A 23,428-nucleotide genomic window follows, 5' to 3' on the forward strand; every position below is an offset into this window, starting at 1 on the left:
GAATCCATTTATAAGCAAATTTCATAACTTCATTTCTCCTAACAGCTGCATAGTATTCCATTGTGTAGATGTACCAAAGTTTCTTTAACCAGTCATCTCTTCTAGGGCACTTGGATTGTTTCCAGATTTTGGAATAGTGCTGCAATGAACATATAGGGACAGATGTCATTTCTACTGTGCTTTTTTGCACCCGCGGGATATGTTCCCAGAAGTGGTATTGTGGGATCATATGGAAGCTCAATTTCTAGTTTTTGAAGGACTATCCATATTGTTTTCCAGAAAGGCTGGACTAGTGGGCATTCCCACCAACGGTGAAAGAGCTTCCCTTTTTCCTCACATGCACGCCAGCTCTGGTTGCTTTTGTTCTTTTAAATGTGTGCCAGTCTCTGTGATGGGAGATAATATCTCATTGTTGTTTTGATTTGCATCTCCCTAATGGCTAGCAGTGTGGAACATTTTTTATGTGCCTTTTGGCCATTTTTTGGGAAAACTTCTGTTCGTTTCTTCTCCCCATTTTTTGATGGGGTTTGAGTTTTTTTATTGTACAATTCTACTGGGGCTGGAGCAATAGCACAGAGGGTAGGGCGTTTGCCTTGCACGCAGCCAACATGGCCGACCCGAGTTCGATTCCTCCGCCCCTCTCGGAGAGTCCAGCAAGCCACCGAGAGTATCTCGCCCGCACGGCAGAGCCTGGCAAGCTCCCTGTGACGTATTCGATATGCCAAACACAGTAACAACAATTCTACTGGTGCCTTGTATATCCTGGATATTATTGGGTAAATATTCTTTCCCATTCTGTGGGCTCTTTCTGTATTTTGGTCTGTATTTTGGTCAGAAGCTTTTTAGTTTGATGTAGTCCCATTTGTTTATGTTTGCTTTCACTTGCATGGTCAGTGCTGAGAAATAATTATCTAAGCCTTGGCCCGGACAAAGGAGGGTTGTGACTGAATCCCCAAAGTCATAAAAAAAGGGGGGGGATTATTATTTCTCTAGGAAATACAATTTTTTTTACATTATCACACCAAAAAAATGGATTTATGTAGCAATGTTTCAGGTCAGATCAACAATGTCATAAAATTCATTCAATTGGGGGAAAAAAAAACCTGCCTTTTCGTTATCCACAAACCCTATCTTACTCAACCAGGCAAAATAAGCTTCACCTTGAGAAATTTTCTTCCTGCAACCAATGTTTGCATCTCGACTGCAGAATTTCCTGACTGTGGGTTTGTAATTACTTTCTGCATTTTGAAGAAGAGATGAAATGACTACATAAGGACCTGAATATTGCCGAGAACACATCTTCCTGCTGACTGGCCACTATGAGTTATTAAATGTGTTTTCCATGTTTCATAAGCATTTCCTGTGTCAGTGTCTCCTTGGCAAGAATTCAGATAGCATCTGTAAAAAAAAAAGGATTCGATAATAAAATACGGATATCAAAGAAAATGAAGCCAAGAGTAGCAGTAGACTTGATTTCCAGAAAGATTGCTCTAATGTCTTGGATATGCAAACTTTATAGCTTGAGTCACAAGACAAAAAGAGAGCTTACCCATAAATGTTAAGGTTCACACATAAATGTTTAAGTTGCACATAAATGTTAATGTAAGTTCTAGCTGAAGAACTGAGGTTTTTCTAGGTGTGATGCAAAGTTTATAGATTTAACATTTAAGCTTGAATAACTGAGTTGCAACCATAAAAAAAATAATATGTAAACATCACTCTTTAGAGGTAAAAGCATTCTTTCCTAGGTTGAAATGAATTTCTAATTTGCTAGCCAAAGGGCATAATTGAACAATCTCTAAGGCAACCTTTGTTTATTTCTTTTCAATACCTCACTTATCCCAACATCTTTGTACTGCGGGGTTATGCTGATGTCCTAGACTTTAATAAAGGAACTTTCATGTACTCTTGGACAATTTTTAATATATCTACAATCTTAGTCATTAAGGTTGAGTGATACAGAGTCTTCATAAAGTTCCTCTTCAGATAGCTGGGTATATGAATCCTCTTTGAAAACTGCTCATACAATATTTTCTGTTTGGATTCTAATCATTTCCACTTCTCTCCTCAATATCCGTCAGCAGGGTGGAAGCTCTGGTCAGGGAAAGCACTGGCCAATATTGAAGGCAGAAGCCTATCTGCCTGCCTTAAAAGCATTAGAGCAGCTGTCAGAATCAGAGGCTACAGAAGAACATCTGGTGGCAAATGCCAAAACAAAGGAGGCTCGAGTATTAAATAACAAACACCCAAGGGAGAGAACTGAGACCCCAATCTTGGAACCCAGGGCAAGAAAGATCTACTGGTTTCAAAACTTGGGGAGTTCTAAGAGCCTAGTGGAGCTCAGCAGGTGGGGGAGGGCACAGTATTTTCCGAGTTTCTTGTTACTGAGGCCCCACTAGAGTTCTAAACGAAGACAGTGTTACCACCATTTTCACACAAGGAGAGAAGGTTTATGGAACCTGTTCACTAAAACTCGTCTCTGCTCACCTCCACTGCGATGATGTTTAAGGAACAATTTCATGCTGCAGAAATCGCATGGCCAGCTAGGTGCTAGCCCTTGGGTGAACCAACAAAACTGAGCCCGACATAAGCTCCCCACAGAGGGTTTGCTTCATTACTCTGTAAAAGAAGGAGGGGTCTGCAAGGGCCTTAGTGGCTAAAAGCACCAGCTTCACAAGCTGGGTGCTGAGAAGGTGTACCCAGGACCCCAGAAACGCACCCAACACAGGCAGATGACACATGTTCCCACCCGACTCCGTGCTCCGGAGCATGAGCTGCAGTGCTGGCTCCACGGCTAAATAGGGGCGACCCCTGGCAAGTGCTGAGAGTAAAGTGCGTGATCCTCTGGACCCTGCAACTAAGTACCAGAGCATCCCGCTCAGCTGTGCAAAGCCTGGGTCATCACAGCAAACAGCGGCCCCAAAGGAAAGGCTTCCTTTCTTTAGAGGAGGGGAGCAAAGATAGCTAGGAGGTGTTTAAGATTTGATGAGTCATGGTGTTTAGGATGCGATGGCAGGGAGGAGTCAAGGACATCCAAAGATAGCAGTCTGGAGTCTGGGTAATTACCGCACTAATTAGTAGAGCAACGCTAGCTGGTTTCAGGGCAGGTAGAAATGGGGTGGAGCGGAGGGAGGTGGGAGGGTGTGGGGGAGAAGGCAGCTGGGTGTGGGGGGAAGCAGGCAGTGTGGCTGACTAGGGAGCCCCCCTGACCCCCCCACTCCCCAAGCTTCTTCAGCATTTTCTAAAAACCCCTAATAAGTATTCACAAAGATTCACTTTAAATGTCTGGTGCACGTTGACTGCTGAAGACAAACGATTGAGCAGAAATTTAGAACAAAGAACCGTTACAGTTGTTATCAACTAATATCTGAGAGTGCCGTTCCTGTTTGCTCTGTGAACTCAAATCCACTTGGCCCCAATGTCTCCTCTCCTTGGGGACTCACCACTGCTGACATTAGCCCTATGCCACCCAAAAGGCATCCCCTCAGTGGCCAGCAGTGAACTGACAATAACTTTTTTTTTTCCAGACTAAGTGCTTGAGAGCAGGAGGCAGGTATTGGAGACCTAATTCAATTCCAGGCACCACATCCACATGACCCCACAAGCACCACCAGGAGTGATCTCTGTGAACAGAGACAAGAATAAGCCCTGAGCACCGCCAGATGTGACTCCCAAACAAAGACCAATGATTGACTCACAGAGCATAATTTCCATGTATGAAAGTTGGAAGTTGTGGATAAGTGCCCAAGTTAGCTTACAATATTTTAAGCCTGACTATAATCAGAGTAAGAATATATGGAAAGCATGTTGGAGAGATGCATTTACTCAACAAACTCCACTGAACATCTCTAATGGACATATTCTGTCAACAAGCTGAGAAATCAACAATAAACACTGCCAGTCCTGACAGTCTAATTGGAAATAACGGCTGAGGGCAGGAAGTTGGACAAGAGTTTCTTCTCTTTATTTACTCTGATTTTATTTATTTGTTGTTACTGTTACTGTGTCTGGCATATCGAATACTCTCGGTAGCTGGCCGGGCTCTCCGAGAGGGGCGGAGGAATCGAACTCGGGTCGGCCATGTGGGCCGCGTGTAAGGCGAACGCCCTACCCGCTGTGCTATCGCTCCAGCCAGCACAGCGGGTAGGGCGTCTGCCTTGCATGCAGCCAACATGGCCGACCCGAGTTCGATTCCTCCGCCCCTCTCGGAGAGCCCGGCAAGCTACCGAGAGTATTCGATATGCCAGACACAGTAACAACAAAGTCTCCAATGGAGACGTTACTGGGCCCGCTCGAGCAAATCGACGATCAACGGGAGGGCCTTTACCTTACCTTTACCTTTATTTATTTACTTGGGGACCCAGCCCTGGTAGCCAACCTCCACTACCCAACCACTGCCACACTCCAGGCCTCTTTTCGGATGCTCAGGCCAAGCCTCATGCGTGAAGTCCCACAGAACCCAGGTAATGTGGAACTTTGGGACCTTGGACTCTGGACTCAATGGGACCCGGGAGCAGAGATCCTCTGCCTGCTTCCTCCAGTCTCTGGTGACCCAGGGTCACACCCATAAGCCCCTCCCTGCTGGCCAGATAAACTCATCCACCACCCTCCAGAACTCATTGGCAGCTTCTCCTGGAAGGGAGCAGAAAATGAGGCTCCCACAACCATGCCTCCGGACTCTGAGCCAGGCTGTTTTCACTTGGAGTGCCCCAGGGGGGCGGGTGAGAGCCCTGCCCTCCCCTCCCCAAAGGACCCAGCCCTGGCAGCCGACCTCCACTACCCAACCACCACCATGCTCCAGGCTGCTTTCCAGACCACGTGACCACGTGACACATCATAAGACACTTCCTACTCATTTTCCATAATTACCACTCCATATTTGATGGGGTTCAAACATTAGGCAACAAATCATAGAGAAATATATATAATATATATTATATATATTATGTAGGAGTACTGCTATTTATTCAGCCACTGATTAGCTGATTGAATTGGGCATGAATTCCACCTTACTATTTTTTTAAATTTTATTTATTTTTTTCTTATATTTATTTATTGAATCACTGTGGGTAAAGTTACAAAGCTTTCAGGTTTAAGTCTCAGTCATACAATGATCAAACACCTTTCCCTTCACCAGTACTCATTTTTCATCACCAAGAACCCCAATATACCCCCCACCCCTCCCAATGCCTGTGAGGCAGATGATTTCTACTTAACTCTTCTCTACATTGATTACATTAATTATTTTGATGAAAGATGCACCATTATTGTTTAGAGTTTCCCCTCCCAACAATCAGAATTGCTGAAAAGGCATTGTGAAATACTTTGTTTTCTATAGCTGGTTTTGAGAATCATATAATGTCGTGCGGCCACTACTGCGGCCGCACAACATTATATGATTTTGAATTTCTGCAAAGAGCCAGATAATTACGAGATTGGTTTTAGTGCATCTGGTGTTATGGCTGTGCCTGGAGAGCTGCTCGTGGGGGGCAACTCGTGACCTCAGTAGGGTGTGAAGGACGAGCCGGTTCCATCCCTCTTCCTATGAGACTGCAGTTGCCCCATCACTGCTGGCTCATACCTGGCTTTCCAATAAGCTCTGAGGCAGCAGCCACCTTGCTGCTGGGGGTCGGGGAGAGGGCGGAAGGGAGCAACACCCTTTCCCTCCCGGGAAGGCATGGTGCTGTAGTTTAACACATGGTCTATTCACTTTTCTGCTGCAAGTTGCTGGGCTCTGGATTAAGTTCTTTTGCCTCTAGAGCCATGGCCATGCCAGAGAGCCGCTCGTGGGGGGCAACTCGTGACCTCGGTAGGGTGTGAAGGACGAGCCCGTACTGCCCCACTTCCCATGAGACTACAGTTGCCCCATCACCACCGGCCATACCTGGATTTCCAATAATCTCTGAGGTGGTGGCCACCTTGTATGTGGTCCGGATGCATTTCTGCAAAAAGCCTTTGGGTTCCAAGATTCGTTTCTGAGTCTCTGGGATCATGACTGTTAATCAGTTTGATCAGGAACCAGAGAGGCCATGCCTCCAATTATATAGCTGAGCTGGAGGTGGTTTGTGGCTATGTCTCCCACATACCTAACTTTTGGCCGTTTTCTTGGTAAACTTTGCCCCAAGGTTTTGGGGTCTAGCAAAAGGCACTGCAGCAATTTTGGGGTCTCTGAAAGTCTGACGGTGCCATCAGGCTGCTGATGCACTCGCCTCACAGGTACAGGTTGACATGCTGGCGGCACCATACCCCAGAAATATATATATTTAACATATATATTTATTATATTTATATTTATCTGACATGCCATTTTGTCAGTAAAAAAACGAACAGCACTTGGCCCAGACAAGGTCAGACCCAAACTCCTGAAGAACCTGCCGTCAGTACTCATCAATACGCTGCCTTGGCTCTTAACACACTACCTGTCTGAATGCAAGGTTCCGTCCCAATGGAAAACCAGCAGGACTGTACTACTGTACAAGAAGGGAGACATCTACGACCTTGGCAACTATCCCCTGATCTGCCTGTTGTCTGTCATCTACAAGCTTTTCACTCGAGTCATCCTGAATAGGATTGGCAGAACACTAGAGGAAGAACAACCATGTGAGCAAGCTGGGTTCCGCAAAGGATTCAGCACCATCGACCATATCCACACAGTAACCAAGATCATTGAGGTTTCTTGGGAGTTCAAGATGCCATTCTGTCTAACATTTATTGATTTAAAGAAGCCTTTGATTCTGTTGAGATTGAAGCAATCATCGAAGCCCTAGCCAAACATGGCGTTCAAACTCAATACATCAAGATCTTCCATGAGCTTTATTTCAGATTCACTACCAGGATCTCACCATTCTACAGGGAGGTGATCGTTGACGTCAAGAGACGTTTGGCAGGGTGATACTATTTCACTGAAACTCTTCAGTGTCACGTTTGAGAATATCATGCGACGACTGGAACGGGAAGGAATGGGAGTGAAGATAGATGGTCGGCAACTACACCACCTCCACTTTGCTGATGACATCGTTCTAATAACACCAAACATTAACCAAGCAGCACAAATGCTGACCGACTTCAACCGTGAGTGTGGAAAGGTCAGACTCCAGCTGAATGTCATGAAGACAATGTTTATGAGAAACAGTCTCGTTTCTGACGTTCCATTTGCTCTCAACGGAATTACCATCTCCGAATGCAACAGTTATGTGTACCTACGTCGAGAAGTCAACTTATTTTTTATATATATATATATATATATATATATATATATATTTGCTTGAGCGGGACCAGTAACGTCTTCATATTTTTTTTTGAGACTTGTTGTTACTGTGTTTGGCATATTGAATACGTCACAGATAGCTTGCCAGGCTTTGCCTTGGGCGAGATACTCTCCGTAGCTTGCTGGGCTCTCCGAGAGGGGCGGAGGAATCAAACCCAGCTCACCCAGGCTGGCTGCCTGCAAGGCAAGTGCCCTACTACTGTGCTATTGCTCCAGTCCATATATATATATATATATATATATATATATATATATATATATATCGGAGAGCCCAGCAAGCTACTGAGAATATCCCGCTGATATGGGCAAAGCCTGGCAAGCTACCCGTGGTGTATTTGATATGCCCAAAATAGTAATGATAACAGATCTCATTCCTCTGACCCTGAAAGAGCCTCCAATCGTTAGGAAAGATGAGTAAGGATAGACTGTTAAAATCTCAGGGCTGGGAGGAATAGAGATGTTACTGGCCTGCTCGAGTAAATCGAAGAACAACAGGATGACAGTGATACAGTGATGCAGTGATACTTGGGGAGAGGGACTGGAGCACACTTAGCTGTGTTTCAGGCTTACTCCTGGCTCTGTTCTCATGGGTTCCATTTAGTGGTGCTGGGTTGGGGGTAATGTCGGCGGTCCCCACAGGTGGCTTATGTGAAGCAGGGAGGACTGTCATTTTCTCCAGATCCTCCCCTGCCACCCGGGACCCAGAGTTACTGGGTTCTTGTCTTGCCTCACAAAAAAAGAATTTCAGGAGTAGACAAGCAGTGAAGTAAAATAAATTAGAATGACTGCACTCATTTGTGGAGTATAAAATAACGTAATATGAGACTGACACCCAAGGACAGTAGAGACAAGGGCCATAAATATTGCTCCTAGTTGGAAACCTGCCTCATGAGCAGGGGGAGAAGACAGCTGGAATAGAAAAAAGATCACTGAGTCAATGATGGTTGGAGGGATCGTTCAAGATGGGAGATGTGTGCTGAAAGTAGATAAAGGACTAAACGAGATAGCCTCTCAGTACCTGTATTGCAAATCATAATAACCCAAAGTAGAGAGAGTATAGGGGAAATTGTCTGCCATAGAGGCAGGGGTAGGGTTGGGATGCGGCGGGGAGGGGGGGACACTGGGGACTTTGGTGGTAAAAGATGTCTATTGGGGGAGGGATGGGTGTTCGACCATTGTATGACTGAAACTCAAATATGAAAGCTTTGTAATTGTATCTCATGGTGGTTTGATCACTTGACTTTCCGTTAATCATAGATTTGCTTGAGCGGGTGCCAGTAACATCTCCATTTGTCCCTGTCATGTGCTAGTGTAGCCCAATGGCGTCTGTTCATTCTAGGAACACGAGAAGCCTCAAACCGATCGTTCAGGGTCTTGACGAAGAAGTCTGACCATCTGGTAGGTGCGCAGCCACGCCGTCTTTTGACGTCCAGTGGAATCCAGTTGGTAACGGCTCTAGTCCAGCGGTTGTCTCCAAATTTCATTACGTGTCCAGCCCATCTGATTTTCGACGCCTTGGCAAATGAGACAGCATCCCTGATTCTTGACTGTAGACGGAGGTCGGAACTCTGGATTCTTTCTCTCATTTGAGTGAAACGTGATACTTCAAGCATAGCTCTTTTGATTCCACACCATATTTGATAGGGTTCAAATATGGTTTGAACCATGGGAACACCTACAAGGGCGATTAGAGGCTGCCCCAAAAGTCTCTATCCCTCTCGGAGAGCCTGGCAAGCTACCGAGAGTATTATGCCTGCACGGCAGAGCCTGGCAAGCTATCCATTGTGTATTATATATGCCAAAACCAGTAATTACAATGTGTCTCATTCCCCTGACCCTGAAGGAGTCATAGTGGTTTAATAAAAAAAAAAACAGATTTTATTTGGAGGTTTTGTAGGGGAGGAGGAAGAGAAAGTGGGAGAGAATGGGGAGTAATGTGCTCAAGAGAGAACTTGGGCTTCTCCAAGAGCAGAGAGAGCCCTTACACACATCCCAGTATTAGACACAAAAGCATGAAATACACATCTCAAGAGGGTTGATGCAGGTGACACATGTGCTCAGGCACCACATGTGCTCAGGCACCACATGTGCTCGGCCAAATCGGCACAAGCAGCACGTGGGATTGGGCAGCGTATGCGTGCCTTTCCTTTGCTCAAGTTGGCTTTTATAGGGTTTTTCCAGCCAGCCACCACAGAGGGTTTCTACCGAGGTAAACATTCATTGCTAGGGAGCTTGCCAAGGGGGGTAGGGTTGGGAGTAGTGATGGTCTTCTTTGAAATTCCTTTCCTGGCCTTTTGTTCCTGCTGGAACTTCTCTGGGTCTGTTGCTGAAGATAGGTGAGGTTCCTATCAGGCCTTCATTCCTGTTTTCTTCAAGGTTGGCTTTCACAACTTCAGGGCTATTACTTCCCAGGAAATTTACGGCCATTGCCTTGGGAGGGGCCTTCCCTATCTGCCTGCCTGCCAACATCAGGGGGAACCATATACGTTGCCGAGATTTGAACCTGGAACGGCCACATACAAGGCAAATGTCTCATCCCTTACTCTACCCTATTTCAATTTTAAACAAAAACCGATTTAGAATGATTAATTTCTTCTACCATCTGTAGTTCGTTTATACAAAACATGACTCATAAAATTATCATTATTTTAAGTTGGGGTACACATCCAGTGGCGTTGAGAGGCCACCAGGATCTCTCCTTTGTGCTTGGGGAGTCATGTGGTACCAGTGTCAAACTCAGGACCTTGTTTATGCAAGACATATGTGCTACCCTCTGAGTCATATTCTTGGCCCTAAAATTACTGTTTTTTAAAAATACATATTTCCTCTAGAAATCATACCACTTTTTGTCTTTTGTAAAATGAATGATGGAGATTTGAAAGTCCTGATGGAAAACAGGAACTTTCTTTGTTACATTTGAAATGGAGTTCATTAATTATAAACCAGGAAGGATAATGCTATTCAAAGTTTCACATTTCACCTGGAGAGACTCTAATTAACAAGATTGCTTTTTATAAAATAATTTACTGGCCTATTTCCTTATAGAATTGAAACCAGACTCAACTATATTTGCTCTAATTACTTGGTTATTCTATTTGAGCTTGAAAGTTGTATATTTGAAAGTCTAAGTATACTGTGATCATATACGTAAGTCCAAGTGAATTCTTTAATTAAAAAGATAACACTGGGGCCAGAGCAATAGTACAGCAAGTAGGGTGCTTGCCTTGCATGAGGCTGGCCGGGTTAGAACCCTAGCATCCCAGAGGGTCCCCCTGAGCCCCACCAGGAGTGATCCAAGTATAGAGCCAGGAGTAAGACCAAAGTACATCTGGGGATGGCCCCAAAACAACCAAGAAATATTTTTAATAAAAAGATAAAAGTTGGGTTGAAGAGACCACATAGCTGGGGAGGTATGGTTTTTCATGCAGTTGACCTGGGTTCTATTGCTGTACCATGTACAGTTCCCTGAGCAGTGCCAGGACTCAAAGCCAGGAGTAAGTCTGGAGCACCTGCAGGTGTGGCCCCAAAACAAAAACAGATAAAAGATAATATTGAGACCAGAGAGATTTGTACAGGGATTAAGGATAAGGTTAAACCACTTTGGACTCGGCTGTCTCCAATTTGATCTACAGTACCACAAGATCCCTTGAGCACTTCCAGGAATAGCCCCTGAGCACCTCACAGAGTGAACTTAAGCCCCCCGAAACAAAAAATATATGTTTGTTTTATAAGATGTATTAAATATATAATAAATATAAAACATATAAAACAATATATTCTCTCTCTATATAGATAAAAAATAATTTTGAGACATGTTTGTGACCAGCACGCCCAATTCAGTATTCAGACCTATTATATTCCTTAGCAATTCTCATGTTTGAGGCTACTTTTTCACAAACCTTAAGCTGTGATGTTTTGATTAAGGAATCCTTGGAGAAATAAGTTTCTGAGGAAGTTTAAGGTGTTAAAGCCAACAAAAACTTCATAAATCCTGCAAAGCAAGGCTTCCTGAACTTGTTAGCAGCACGACACCTCTGTACAGCGCTTTTATTTTATCCCTGCTAAGGTGAAGATAAAATTCCCTTTGCGGTAATTATGCACTCAGCTCTTTGTGGCCTCGGGGGCAAAGCACGCTGGGACTTCAGCCACAGGAAGCAGCTCAGGTTGGATAAAAGAGGGGCTGGTCAGTTCAGATAGAGAAGGGAACACCAAATGAAAGGTGTTTGGAGGATCCTCCCAGGAGGGGAAATGCATGTTGAAAGTAGACTATGGACTGAACATGATTGCCACTCAATGCCTCTTTTGCAGACCACAACACCCAAAAGGAGAGAGAGAACAAAGGGGAATGCCCTGCCACAGAGGCAGGGTGGGGGGGGGGGGGGGGAAATGGGCACTGGTGGAGGGATGGGTATTTGATCATTGTATGACCGAAACTCAGGCACAAAGATTTGTAAATCTACAACTGTACCTCATGGTGCTTCACTATAAAAAAAAAAAAAAAAAGAAGAAGCAAAGGAAAAAAAAAAGAGGGGCTGGGCTGTGGGGCTCTCAGCAGAGCTGTGGCTTAGCAAGGCTGGGTTGAGTCGGACAGAGCCTGTAGGGGAGTTTTCACACAGTGGTCTAGTTTAGGAGCCAGAAATGCATGCGCCCCAGAGTCCCACTGAGCCAGCAGGCAGGGCAGGATTGCAGCCGTGGGAAAGCTGATTTGGTAGGCGCTAATAGGGGTCTGCAGTCCCATACACCCCTGATTCTCAGTTCGGAGCCACAGGGAGAAAGGATTGTAGCTGGGATCCTTTCCAGAAAGACACAGAGGGACTAGGGACCCTACCTAAATTCCAAGTCCCCCTTCCACTTCCCACCCCAGTTAGCAAGACAGACCTGGAGAGTCTGGGAGCTAGGAAAGCAGACAACAAAACGAGGCTGCCCGGTAAGGCCCAAAAGAAAGTGGAGGGAAGAGAAAAAAAAAGTGGTACAGAGCAATATGCTTTCTCTGGTAGGTCAGCGACTTAGCAAGCAGCAAGGCTTATCACAAGCATTTGATGCAACTTTTCTCTTTTTATGGAAGGGAAATTAGAGGAGTTTGGGCCATACCGGGTAGTGCTTAGGGCTTATTCCTGCTTCTGTGCTCAGGGATCACTCCTGGCAGGGTTTGGGAGACCATATGCGTTGCTGGGGATCTAACAGGGTTCACCACATGTAGAGTAAGTGCCTTAACCCCTGCACTGTCTCTCCAATCCTTGGTGCAACTTTTCCTTCTGGACGGACCATTATAAATCTAGTCTCTCCACAGCCCCCCTCCCCACTTGGGTCACATCCAGTGATGCTCAGGGGTTACTCCTGACTGCGCTGGCAGTGCTGGGGAACCAAATAAGATGCTGGGGGTCAAACCCAAGTCATCCATGCCTATCCACTGTACTACTGCTCTGGCCCCACAAATCCAGTCTTGACAAACATTTCTCCTTCTCCAGAAACCTCTTTGCATCTACACCACCTCTTTTCCTCCTGTGGAGTTCTACCCTTGCAACCCCACTTAAGAAAACACATCTGTGCATGTTATTCCAAAAGATTTTGAACGCTCACATTAAATGTCCAGAGGCTGGAGATAATACTCCACTTTTCAGATGCATAATATTGAATGACAGGGAATCGCGTATGCCTCTAACCATGCAGATTCTGTGGAGTGTGGTGTGCTGAGACGTCACCATGGAAACAGCAGGTCGAGGCAGGAGGGGGTTCCAGTGGCTCAGCAGGAGGCACATCCCTTCAAGGCACTTGTCCACAAAGCCCTGGCAAGATACAGGCAACCCCCATGTCTGCTGACTTCCGCTGGGCTAAGCTGCCACAGGCTTAGAAGAAACAAAATGAGAGCTCCAAAAAGCCAGAGGAGCAAGATTGGAGTCAAGTGGGACAAAGAAAGGTGGAAAAGCAGCTAACTTGTATTTTTTTTTTTTTTGTCTACTTTGTACTCTCAGGCACCCCTCGAAAGCTTTGCTTTCCCAGGTGGAGGCTGGAGGGAGCTCAGATGTTACTCAAAGCTTTTCTACCTGGATTTTACTTCTTAGTGAACAAGAAGCTGCTTCCAAAGCTCCAGGTTTGAGTTTTGCTCTTGAAGTCAGTGGGCCCCACGGTGGCTTAGGTAAGGCAGGGAGGAGAGAGACAGTCACTTTCTCCCGATTCGTCTCGTCACCTGGGACCCAGGGTTACGGGGTTCTTGTCTTGCCTCACAGAAAAAAATGTCAGGAGTAGATGAAGTAGTGAAGTAGAACAGATTTTATTTGGAAGCTTTCAAGGGAAGGAAGGAGAGTAAGTGGGAAAGAGTAGAGTAACGTGCTCAAGAGAGTGCGAACTTCTCCAAAGGCGGAGAAGCCCCTACACACACACCCCTGCATTAGATACGAAAGCATGAAAAGTCCACATCTCGAGAGGGGAGATGTGGGCGCCACATATGCCAGGGCGCCACGTGTGCTAGGCTGCCACGTGTGCTGGGCCAGGCAGACACAAGCACACATGAGTTCAGACAGCATATGTGCGCCCTTCCTTTGTCCAAGGCGGCTTTTCTAGGGTTTTTCCAACCTGCCCCCATGTGGGGCTTCTACCTAGGTACAAGCACGTTGCTAGGGAGGTTGCCAAGGGGGTAGAGCTGGGAATGGCCCATGGTCTTCGAAATTCCTGTCCTGGCCTTTTGTTCCTGCTGGAGCTTCTTCCAGCACAGCCTTCTCTGGGTCTGTTGCTGGCGCCCCCGGGAGTCTTATCAGGTTCCTGTGCTCACAGCAGCTGCCTTGTAAGGCCCTGATAGCCTTAAGGCTATCTAAGGATTTATTACTTCTAAGGAATTCCATTGCCATGGGCTTCCCTGTCTACTTGCCTACACCAGCCTCAGAAGAGATCTGGGGTTTTCCTACCCATCCCCAACTCCCTTCACTAAGCAGAAACTGCCCAGATCCTCCTCCCAAGCCTGCCATGGTTAAACAGAAATGGGGCAGAGGGAAACTGGGTTCTGTGGTTCCCTGGAGGGGGTCCCGGGAGCCGTGCTGGATATTCTGGGCCAACTGGATGGTAGTTGAATGCTCTCACTAAGGATTCTCAGCGCCCTACCCACGGTGGTGCTTGAGGGGGCTCCAAGCAGCACCAGCTGATGTCCAGGGGACATGATGCTGGGACTGAATCCAGGTCTGCTAAATGCAAAACATGCACCTTAACCTCAGGGCTACTTCCCAGGCAAACCTAGGTTCTATTTCTTTTGTTTTCAGGCTACAAGCACCTGCGCTCAGGGCTTACTCCAGGTGGTGATCAGGTGGTGATCTAGGGGTGGGGAGGTTGATCATATGGGTGCTGAGAAACAATCAGGGGAGCTGTGACCCCTGGATGCAGCCTTTAAAAGAAACCAACAACAACTCTATTTCTATCTACACACTCTCATCCTTCAGAAGCACATTAGGTTAGGGTGATGACCCTCCCTGCCACCCTCTGCAAAGCAGTAAAATTGGAATTGTGTTTGTGACACGGGTTTGCCTCTATTTGCCTTTTACATCTGAGTATGGCTGTAAACTTATTATTTGAATCCGTAATTTCAATAAACTCATTTCAACTGTGATATGATATAGACGACAAAAAATAACTTCAGTATCTCTTCATTCTGGTGATTTTCATCATTATGATAGAGTTTAATGGCTTGATTTTAAATTAACTTAATTTTTAATAAACTTTGTTAGCATCATCAAAAACTGAGAAAGATGTATGTTACTCATGTAAAAAATATAAAACACAGCGACTAGCATGCATTTTATCATGCACATGTCTATAGTGTGTGTGATGATGCACATCAAGCTAGGAACAGTATTTTTTTAATATTTCAAGAAAAATGAGAAAAAATGGGGGGGGGGCATACCCTGCTGCACACAGGGCTTACTCCTGGCTCTGCACTCAGGGGACCATATTTTTAACTTACCATAGTGAAGGTAATGTGTTTATAATATTGTTGACATTTATGGGCTTGCTGTACAAACTCTATTTTAAGAAGGTGCTCTCCTTTAGTACAGTCTTTGTTGCCAGACTTGAGGAAGACAGAAAGAGGAGAAAAGGGTTAAGTCATAAAAATAACATTAACTAAAATCATCAGCAAATATTCTTTTTTGATTGGGTGGTGCTTGCATTGAACCCAAGGGCCACACATGCAATGCATATTGTGGGCTACTGCTGAGTCATATCTCCAGATCCAAAAGACTCACTTGTTTAAATCTTTGATTTTTAGGGTTACTCCTGGGGGTACTCAAGGGCCACTCCCAGTCATGCTGAGGGGATATTGTGGTGCCCTAATCAAACCCAAGGCAGCGTTTAGCTCACACCACCAGGAAATGCTCTGAACAACTGTCTGGGTTTTATTCTAGGTCCCTACAGCACCCACTCAGTGTCCAGTGCCATGTGGGGTGCCACTCCTTTCTCTTGCCTTGGGCACTTGCAATTCTGTGACACTTATGTCACAGAGATAGGATGGGGTTGAACAGTTAAAGCATTTACCTTGAGGGCAGCCAACACTGGTCTGATTCCTGGCACCATATATGGTCTCCTGAGCACTACCAGGAGTGACCTCTGAGCACATGTCCCCCCCATTCCCCTCAAAATAAAAGGCTGACATATATTGCAGTTTTTAAATTAAATGTTTTTCACTTACATCGAGTCAAAATAAGACCAAAATTACTGTGTAGCATTTCCTCGATCTGAGTCTTCCAACCTAGGAGTGGTCAGGAAACTGTACAATGGATAAGGAAGTGGTAATTGTGCCTGTCCACAAATGTGTCCCTTAGATCTCCTTGGAGGGAATGGGCAGTGGAGGAAGGGCCCACACACTGGCTGGATTAGGGGCTGAGCAGACACCTGACTACAGGGGTGCATTCTCTGCTCAGTGCTTCTCTAAAGTGAGTTTGACTCAAGGATCTCTCCTAGGTGTGGTTCAAGCTTGCTTAGAACTCAAGTTTAAGGTGTTTCCTTCTCCTTCCTTCCCTCTCTTGGTCACGGGTATGAAATTTCCAGTACAGAGCAAGTCTAGTCTGCCCACTTCTGTGTGCTCTCTCTCATACAACTGACTGCCCTAACACCCTCCATCCCTTGATTGTGATCAGTCCCTTGAGGTTCTGGCTCTGCACTCAGAATTACAGGATTACTCCTGGTGAGGCTCAAGGGACCACACCAAGTGCCAGGGATCAAATCCAGGTTAGCCTTATGCAAGGTCAGCGCCCTATCTGATGTATTATCTATCTCTCTGGCCCCGATAATTATTTCAGCTTTGGGGTCACAGCTGGCGATGCTCAGGAATCACACATAGTGGGGCTCCATGGCCCATATGGGGTACTGGGGACTGAACCCAGGTTGACTGCATGATAACCAAACACTATTTCTCCAGCCATCTAAATATATATATATATGTATATATATATATATATTTACTTTTTGGGTCACACCTGGCGATGCACAGGGGTTACTCCTGGCTCTGCGCACAGGAATTACTCCTGGTGGTGCTCAGGGGACCATATGGGATGCTGGGAATCAAACCCGGGTCAGCCACATGCATGGCACACACCCTACCCACTGTGCTATCACTCCAGCCCCTATAACAATAATTAAAAAAAATTTTTTTTATTAGTGAAACACTATGAGGTACAGTTGTAGGTTTACAATTTTTTGTGCTTGGGTTTCGATTATACAATGATCAGATACCCATCCCTTCACCAGTGCCCATTTTCCACCACCATGGGTAATATCCCCCCCACCCCCATCCCCCCTGCCTCTGTGGCAGGGCAATCCCCTGTGTTCTCTCTCCTTTTGGGTGTCGTGGTCTGCAAAAGAGGCATTGAGTGGCAATCATGTTCAGTCCATAGTCTACTTTCGACATGCATCTCCCCTCCTGGGAGGATCCTCCAAACATCCTTTATTTGGTGCTCCCTTCTCTATCTGAGCTGCCCTTTCCTCTAGAATGCCCGGCTGGCCACTAAGTTATGGAGTAATCCTTCTGGTGCTGATCTCAGCTATTCTTGGATAACAATAATTTTTAAACAGGTAGATGGTTGATCTTTTCTTGGCCTGTAAGAATGGAGTCTATAAGATACCAAAAAAAGCAGGGACAGAATATATATATATATATATATATATATATATATTATATATATATAGCACTGTACTGCAGCACTGTCCTCCTGTTGTTCATTGATTTGCTCAAGCGGGCACCAGTAATGCCTCCATTGTGAGACTTGTTATTGTTTTTGGCAAATTGAATACATCAAGGTAGCTTGCCAGGCTCTGCTGTGCGGGTAGGATACTCTAGGTAGCTTGCCGGGCTCTCTGAGACAGAACAACCGAACTCAGGTCGGTTGTGTGTAAGGCAAATGCCGTACCTGCTATGCTATCGCTCCAGCCCATATTTTATGTATATGCGTGTGTGTGTGTCACATACACACATAAATAATAAACATGCATTTCAAGAAATGAGCATGGGTTCAAGCCCCAACATCTCCACCTTGTCCCCAAGCATAGCTGGGTATGGTCCTGTTTGTCCCAGCACCAACAAAGTCCCCCCCCCCCAAAAGAAAACAAACCTTTGCACAAGTCTCCTGTATGCCTCTCCTCCCTCTCCCTCCCCAATCTTGATCATCCCTGTGCCTTCCTTAACATTTTTACTACAATAAATCTCTTTACTTAAAATTTCCTAAAATACGGGCTTATGAGTTTATTAAGGTAATGCAATAAAATTCAAAACTCCTGTCTACACAGAACTATTTATGAATTAGTTAGGATGAAAAAGAAGTCTTTAAGTAGAAACAGATCCGAGTTACAAATGCTAAGAAAAAGGATGGTTTATTATCTTGACCATAAATTATAATGAATAGTTATAGTTATAAAAGATATACAAAGAGAGGCTGATCCTTTTGCTCAAAGACAAAGATATCAATAACCCTGGGAAACAAATTCAATTAACAGAAGTCCCGGCATAATTCTTCTCTACATGTTATAGGCAATTACTTACAAGAAGAGTCATGGTGACAAGCATTTGGAGAAACGTTAAAGAGAATCGAACATATACTCCGAAATGTAAATTCAAGAACAGAGGCCTCACTAACAGGTTGGGAGAAAGTGCGCCTATGATTTACCGCTCACTGCCTCCCCTCTTGCCCTTCCTTCCCTAATGATTGCTGTTGTTTTGCTGATGGCACAAGATGAGGCTGCGATATGCCCCGTTTTCTGCTGTGGTGTTGGACCTCCACCACGGTGTACACCAAGGTTTACTCTTCAATGAGGCACATGTGCTAGGGTGATGGTCCTCCCCGAGCTATGGCGGGAGCACTTCCTATCTATAGAGCACTTCCAAGTTTTTCAATTGTGGTACTGGCCAAGGTCATGTCCCTTAACATGGTGTTCACATGTGCCCAGCTGTGAAGTGGCCGGAAATGGCTTGCAACATGGGTGAGTGCAGAGACCGGAGCTGTCGGGATCATGCCTGGCACATCATGGGACTCGTGGATTAATTCATGGCCATGTGGCTCCCGTAGACTATGTCAGGTCCACTCTGCAATTTCTAACAGCCAAAACTGAGCTAGCGAAATACGGCATTCTTCAGTGAAATAAGAAAGCAAACCGAGGGGAACAAGTTGGGAACAGCCCACATCTCCTAAGGAGTTCAGGGTGGCTAAACTGAGCTGCAGTGAAGTTCTAGATACAATGGCACTCTTATCTGTAGAGCTTCTGTACCAATAAACACCAACAATTAGACACGGTCGCAGACGGGAACACTGTCTTATTTCACCACTGCCACCACGTGCTTCTTCTTCTCCGACACAAACGGCACTGACCCAGGCTTGCTATGTTTGCGGCGATTCACCTCCCTGGGAATAAGGAAATACACAAAACATAAGTAAGTTTATGAGAAGCCATCTTAACATAAGGTGGTTAAAAAAATCTCAGAACAACCCTATTTTCTTGGACTGGAAAACCATCTATAGGAGGTGGACAGAGAAAGGTTTCATGTAAGAATAGGTAAACACTTGCATGACATCAACTTTGGCTAACTGCCTCTTAGTATGCCGTGTCCTTAAGTAAGAGAATTGAAAGCACAGTGACTTTTGAGCTCTGGGCCACTCAGTCTATAGACTCAAAAAGTCGCACCACAGTCTACTGCAGAGTTGCTGACTGCCAGTCTGCAGATAGGTGCTGGTTCGCAGGCGTGAAAGAGAGCTGAAAACCATTAGTCTAATCTCTCCATTTCTTTTAAATACTAAGGATTCAAACCCCAAACCTATCCAAAGACACTAAAATAATCATTTGTATGGTCCAGTTAAAAAAAGAAGCGAAAAGAGCTGTCTTAAGAGTTCTGAGAACACTTTGCAAGAATCCAAGAACCCACAGGTTCCAAGAGAGACGTGACTAACCCCCAGAAACGAAGCAGTGATATTCTGCTTCAGACCCCGAGGTTACGATCGAGAGGAAGATGAAAAGGTCTAATAACTGAACTCTTTGCATTCTTTAACGAGTGGGGGTTGGGTTGGGTTGGTGGGATGTCTCTTCATTAGAGCTTACATTAGAAATCTTTTATCTTGGCTTTTGGGCCGTAACCCACTGGTACTTGGGAATTGCTTCCAGCAGTGCCGGGGCCAAACAATGCTGAGAACTAAGCTAGGGCCTCACATGTGTTTACTGAGCCCAGCTAACTGGAGAGTTTCTAGAATGCTCTGCTATTCTAAAAAGTATTTCTCAAACATTTATTCACATTTTTTTAAAAGAAGGAGCAGAAACATTTCCTTGTTTTCATTCAATTCATTCCCACGACTTGTCCACTAAAACCGTCTCAAAATAAGTAAAACTGAATAAAAAACAAGTAATGGAAATTTCCACAATATCAGATGATCCCGCTTTGACCAAGAAAAAGAAAGAAGCTCAAAAACGTTTCAAAGAAACCAGAGCGCCATGCACTGCTCGTTCAGGGCAGAGAGCCTGGTTTTGCAGGGTGGGGGGTGGGAGGGGAAAGGCAGGCCCCACGTACTTCCTGCGCCGGGCCTCCTTCATCACCCGCTGCTCCTGGATCTGGCTGTAGATGGACTTGGGGAGATGTCGGTGCCGAGCTATTCGTTTTATTTGAGGATAGTGTTGGAATTTCTCCTTCAGCTTCTGGTTATAATCTATGGCTGCTTTTTCTCGTGACGTGAGCTGGGCGGGGGGGGGGGGGGGGGGGAGAAAAAGAGGCATTTTGAAATTTCAAGCATGTAATGATCTTTGTTTTCCTCTTACACAGCAAGAATCCTTTTCCTGACAGTCTTGTGAGAGGTTGCCAATGGCCAAGCAGCCTCTCCTTCCCTTTCCTTGCATTCAGCATTCCCTTGTGAGCTACACGCTATCATGGCCAGAAGCTGGTGAAAGTGGCTGGGCTGGGCATGCATGGTGCAGATCACGGGCACCTGCACCAGGCCCAAGGAACACAGCAATGTACTGTGTCACACTCACATTTTGTGTGTGTGTGTGTGTGTGTGTGTAAGGGCTGCAAAGGGGGGCAATTTGGGCCACACGTGGCGGTGCTCAGTCAGGTCTTACTCCTGGCTCTGTGCTAAGGGATCACCCCTGGGGGTCCCTGGGATCCCTATGCAGTGCCCGAGATCAGACTCGGGTCAGCCATGTGAAATGTAAGCTTTCCCCACTGTACTCTCTTCACATTGTTGCTCTGCAAAATAACTCTAACAGGAGAGAAAGCATTTGATTCCGTAATAACCAGCATTTAACCAACGCTGAAAGGACACCAGATTAAAGGCCATTCTTGTGGTGATACGAAAGCCAGGCATGAATCAGAAATAGAAGCGACCTCAATTACTGTCTATTTTATCTTGGTTTCCTTACTGGAGATAAGTAGAAAATAACTCTCACACACTATCCTTTCCTTCTTAAAATAAGTATCCGTTTCTGTTAAAAAAAAAAAAAAACAACACTCCATATGTTTCATGTAAAAAAAGCTAGACACTTAGAAAAACATCCAGGAGGAAATGAAAACGAACTGTCCTTCACAGCCAGGCCTGACTTGTCCTTGACAGTGTGTGGGGGTCCCTGAGCCTTGTGAAGTCTAGAATGTCACACACACACACACACACACACACACACACACACACACAGAGTGTGGTACACAAATAGATGTACACTTTCCTAGAGGACATACACACAACAGTGCAGCAGACACACAGACACAGAGACAGACAGACAGATGCCGCCTCCTAGAGGGAAGTGGGCTAGAGATGAAAGTGACTGCTGACTGACAAACAAGGACTCCACCATGCCCCTGTGATGAGGCTGTGGGCGTTTAGGCCCAAAGTGCACCTGGAGAGAACAGGGAAGCTCCTTATGCTTCCCCGCCCCCCCCCCTCCGCCGCCACACTGCACACACATACCTTGCCCCCAGCATCTCTTCCATGAGCTGAACCCTTTTGAGCAGCCACAGTGTTTGATGGTGTTTGAGTTTACTGAACTGGCTACACAGCAAATTTACTAAGCTTAAGGCAGGGCTGACTCAGTGCGGTAGTCAGAAGTCCTGGAGTCCAGGAGATAATACAGCGGGTAGGGTGTCTGCCCTGCACACAGCTGACTCAGATTTGACCCCCAACACCCCAGATGGTCCCCCTGATGCCCACCGCGAGTGATTCCTGAGCAAGGAGTAAATCCTGAGCACCTCTGGAAGAGATCCCAAAATAAAAAAGTAAAAGAAAGTATGTGGAAACACAACCTGGGTTTGCAATGAGTGTTTCAAACCAGAACAGCAGGTTTCCAAACCTTCTGATGTGTAGTGGGTGGGCCAAAAGCACAGGTACACTGCTGGCTTTTCCAGCACCCGGGGAGCATCCAGCACTGCTGTGGGTGCTGTGGAAAACATTCCAGCCATCACTGCACCCACCCACTGGAAATGGGTCTTCTGATGTGTAGTGGGTGGGCCAAAAGCACAGGATCACTGCTGGCTTTTCCAGCACCCAGGGAGCATCCAGCACTGCTGTGGGTGCTGTGGAAAACATTCCAGCCATCACTGCACCCACCCACTGGAAATGGGTCTTAAGAAACCCACACGGCCTTTTTAAAACCAGCTTCCCGGTGTCTGTGATGCTCAGAGACCACTCGGCGATGCGCTGTCTTTGACCGGCCTGATTTCTATCCCCTTAGCAGAAGAACAGGCCTGATCCCTGCGCTGACCCCACTGTAAGGAAAACACGCTCAAGAAGGCTCAAATATCTGCAAAAGTCTGCATTCACCAAGGGGGCCTCAGGCAGGAAGAAAATATCTCAGTACAGCCTGATCTGCTTCACTGCTACCTGGCTCTGGATACCTTAGAGGCCCTGAAATAACTTCTTTACAATCCCCAGCAAAATTTGAAATCGCTTTATGAAAATGAAGGGGTCTCTTACCACACCCAATTTTTCCGAAGCATTGGCTTTCCATAGGCGAATGTTCATCTCGTCAGAGCCGCACATGATGTACTTGCTGTCGGAGGTCCACTTGACACAGATGACATGCTGCATTCGCTTTGTGTGATAGACTTCCCTATGGAACGAGAACAGACAGATACACAATGACCCCTCTCCTATGTGGCGCCTGATACCCAGGCAGGGAAGGGGAAGACACTGGACACAGAGGTGCAGAGCATACTCAGAAGTCACATGCATGAAGCCCTGTCAGGAACAGTGCTGGAAACCACAGTGCCAAAACTTGAAAAGAAATTTTTAATTTAAAATGAAAAGGAACCACGTCAAATCCCTTAGGATTTGGTACGGACTTTCTTTCACATCTCTCTGTCAAGTACCAAGATAACAATTTTGAGTGTTCACAGAGTACAAAAAGGAAATGCAAATTTGTTTTCATGTAGTCTTACTAAATCAAACTCACAAGTTCTATGTTTAGATACTGGGAACTTAAAAAAAAAGTCAGCCTCAGTTATAGTCTAAAAAGAAAAATCATTTCAGTCAATTGAGAATCCCACAAAGTCTCACAAAACAAAAACATTTAACAAAAAAGATCCTAGTTAGCTGGGGAGCTAGTAGAGCAGGTGGGGTGCCTGCCTGGCACATGTCTGACCTGCGTTCGACTGATTCCCAGTACCACTCATGGAGCCCATTAGCCCTACCACAGTGATCCCTGAGCAGAGCCAGGAAT

The 23,428-nt window shown here is 45.7% G+C and overlaps 1 protein-coding gene across 1 annotated transcript in view; it reads right to left on the minus strand.

The window, feature by feature from the left end:
* Positions 1–18,096: 18,096 nt before the first annotated feature.
* The window catches only part of DCAF13 (DDB1 and CUL4 associated factor 13), a 28,851-nt gene continuing 23,519 nt past the window's right edge, over positions 18,097–23,428 (minus strand). Inside the window, exons 9-11 of the mRNA XM_056108429.1 lie at positions 22,684–22,819; positions 20,295–20,458; positions 18,097–19,140 (exon numbers count right to left, since the gene is read on the minus strand). Coding sequence (XP_055964404.1) covers positions 19,053–19,140; positions 20,295–20,458; positions 22,684–22,819 — 388 coding nt within the window. The 3' untranslated portion in view covers positions 18,097–19,052. The remainder of the gene's footprint in view (positions 19,141–20,294; positions 20,459–22,683; positions 22,820–23,428) is intronic.

The sequence above is a fragment of the Sorex fumeus genome, unplaced genomic scaffold (assembly GCF_029834395.1).
Source record: "Sorex fumeus unplaced genomic scaffold, SorFum_2.1 ptg000002l, whole genome shotgun sequence".
In the NCBI taxonomy this organism is placed as follows: Eukaryota; Metazoa; Chordata; class Mammalia; order Eulipotyphla; family Soricidae; genus Sorex; species Sorex fumeus.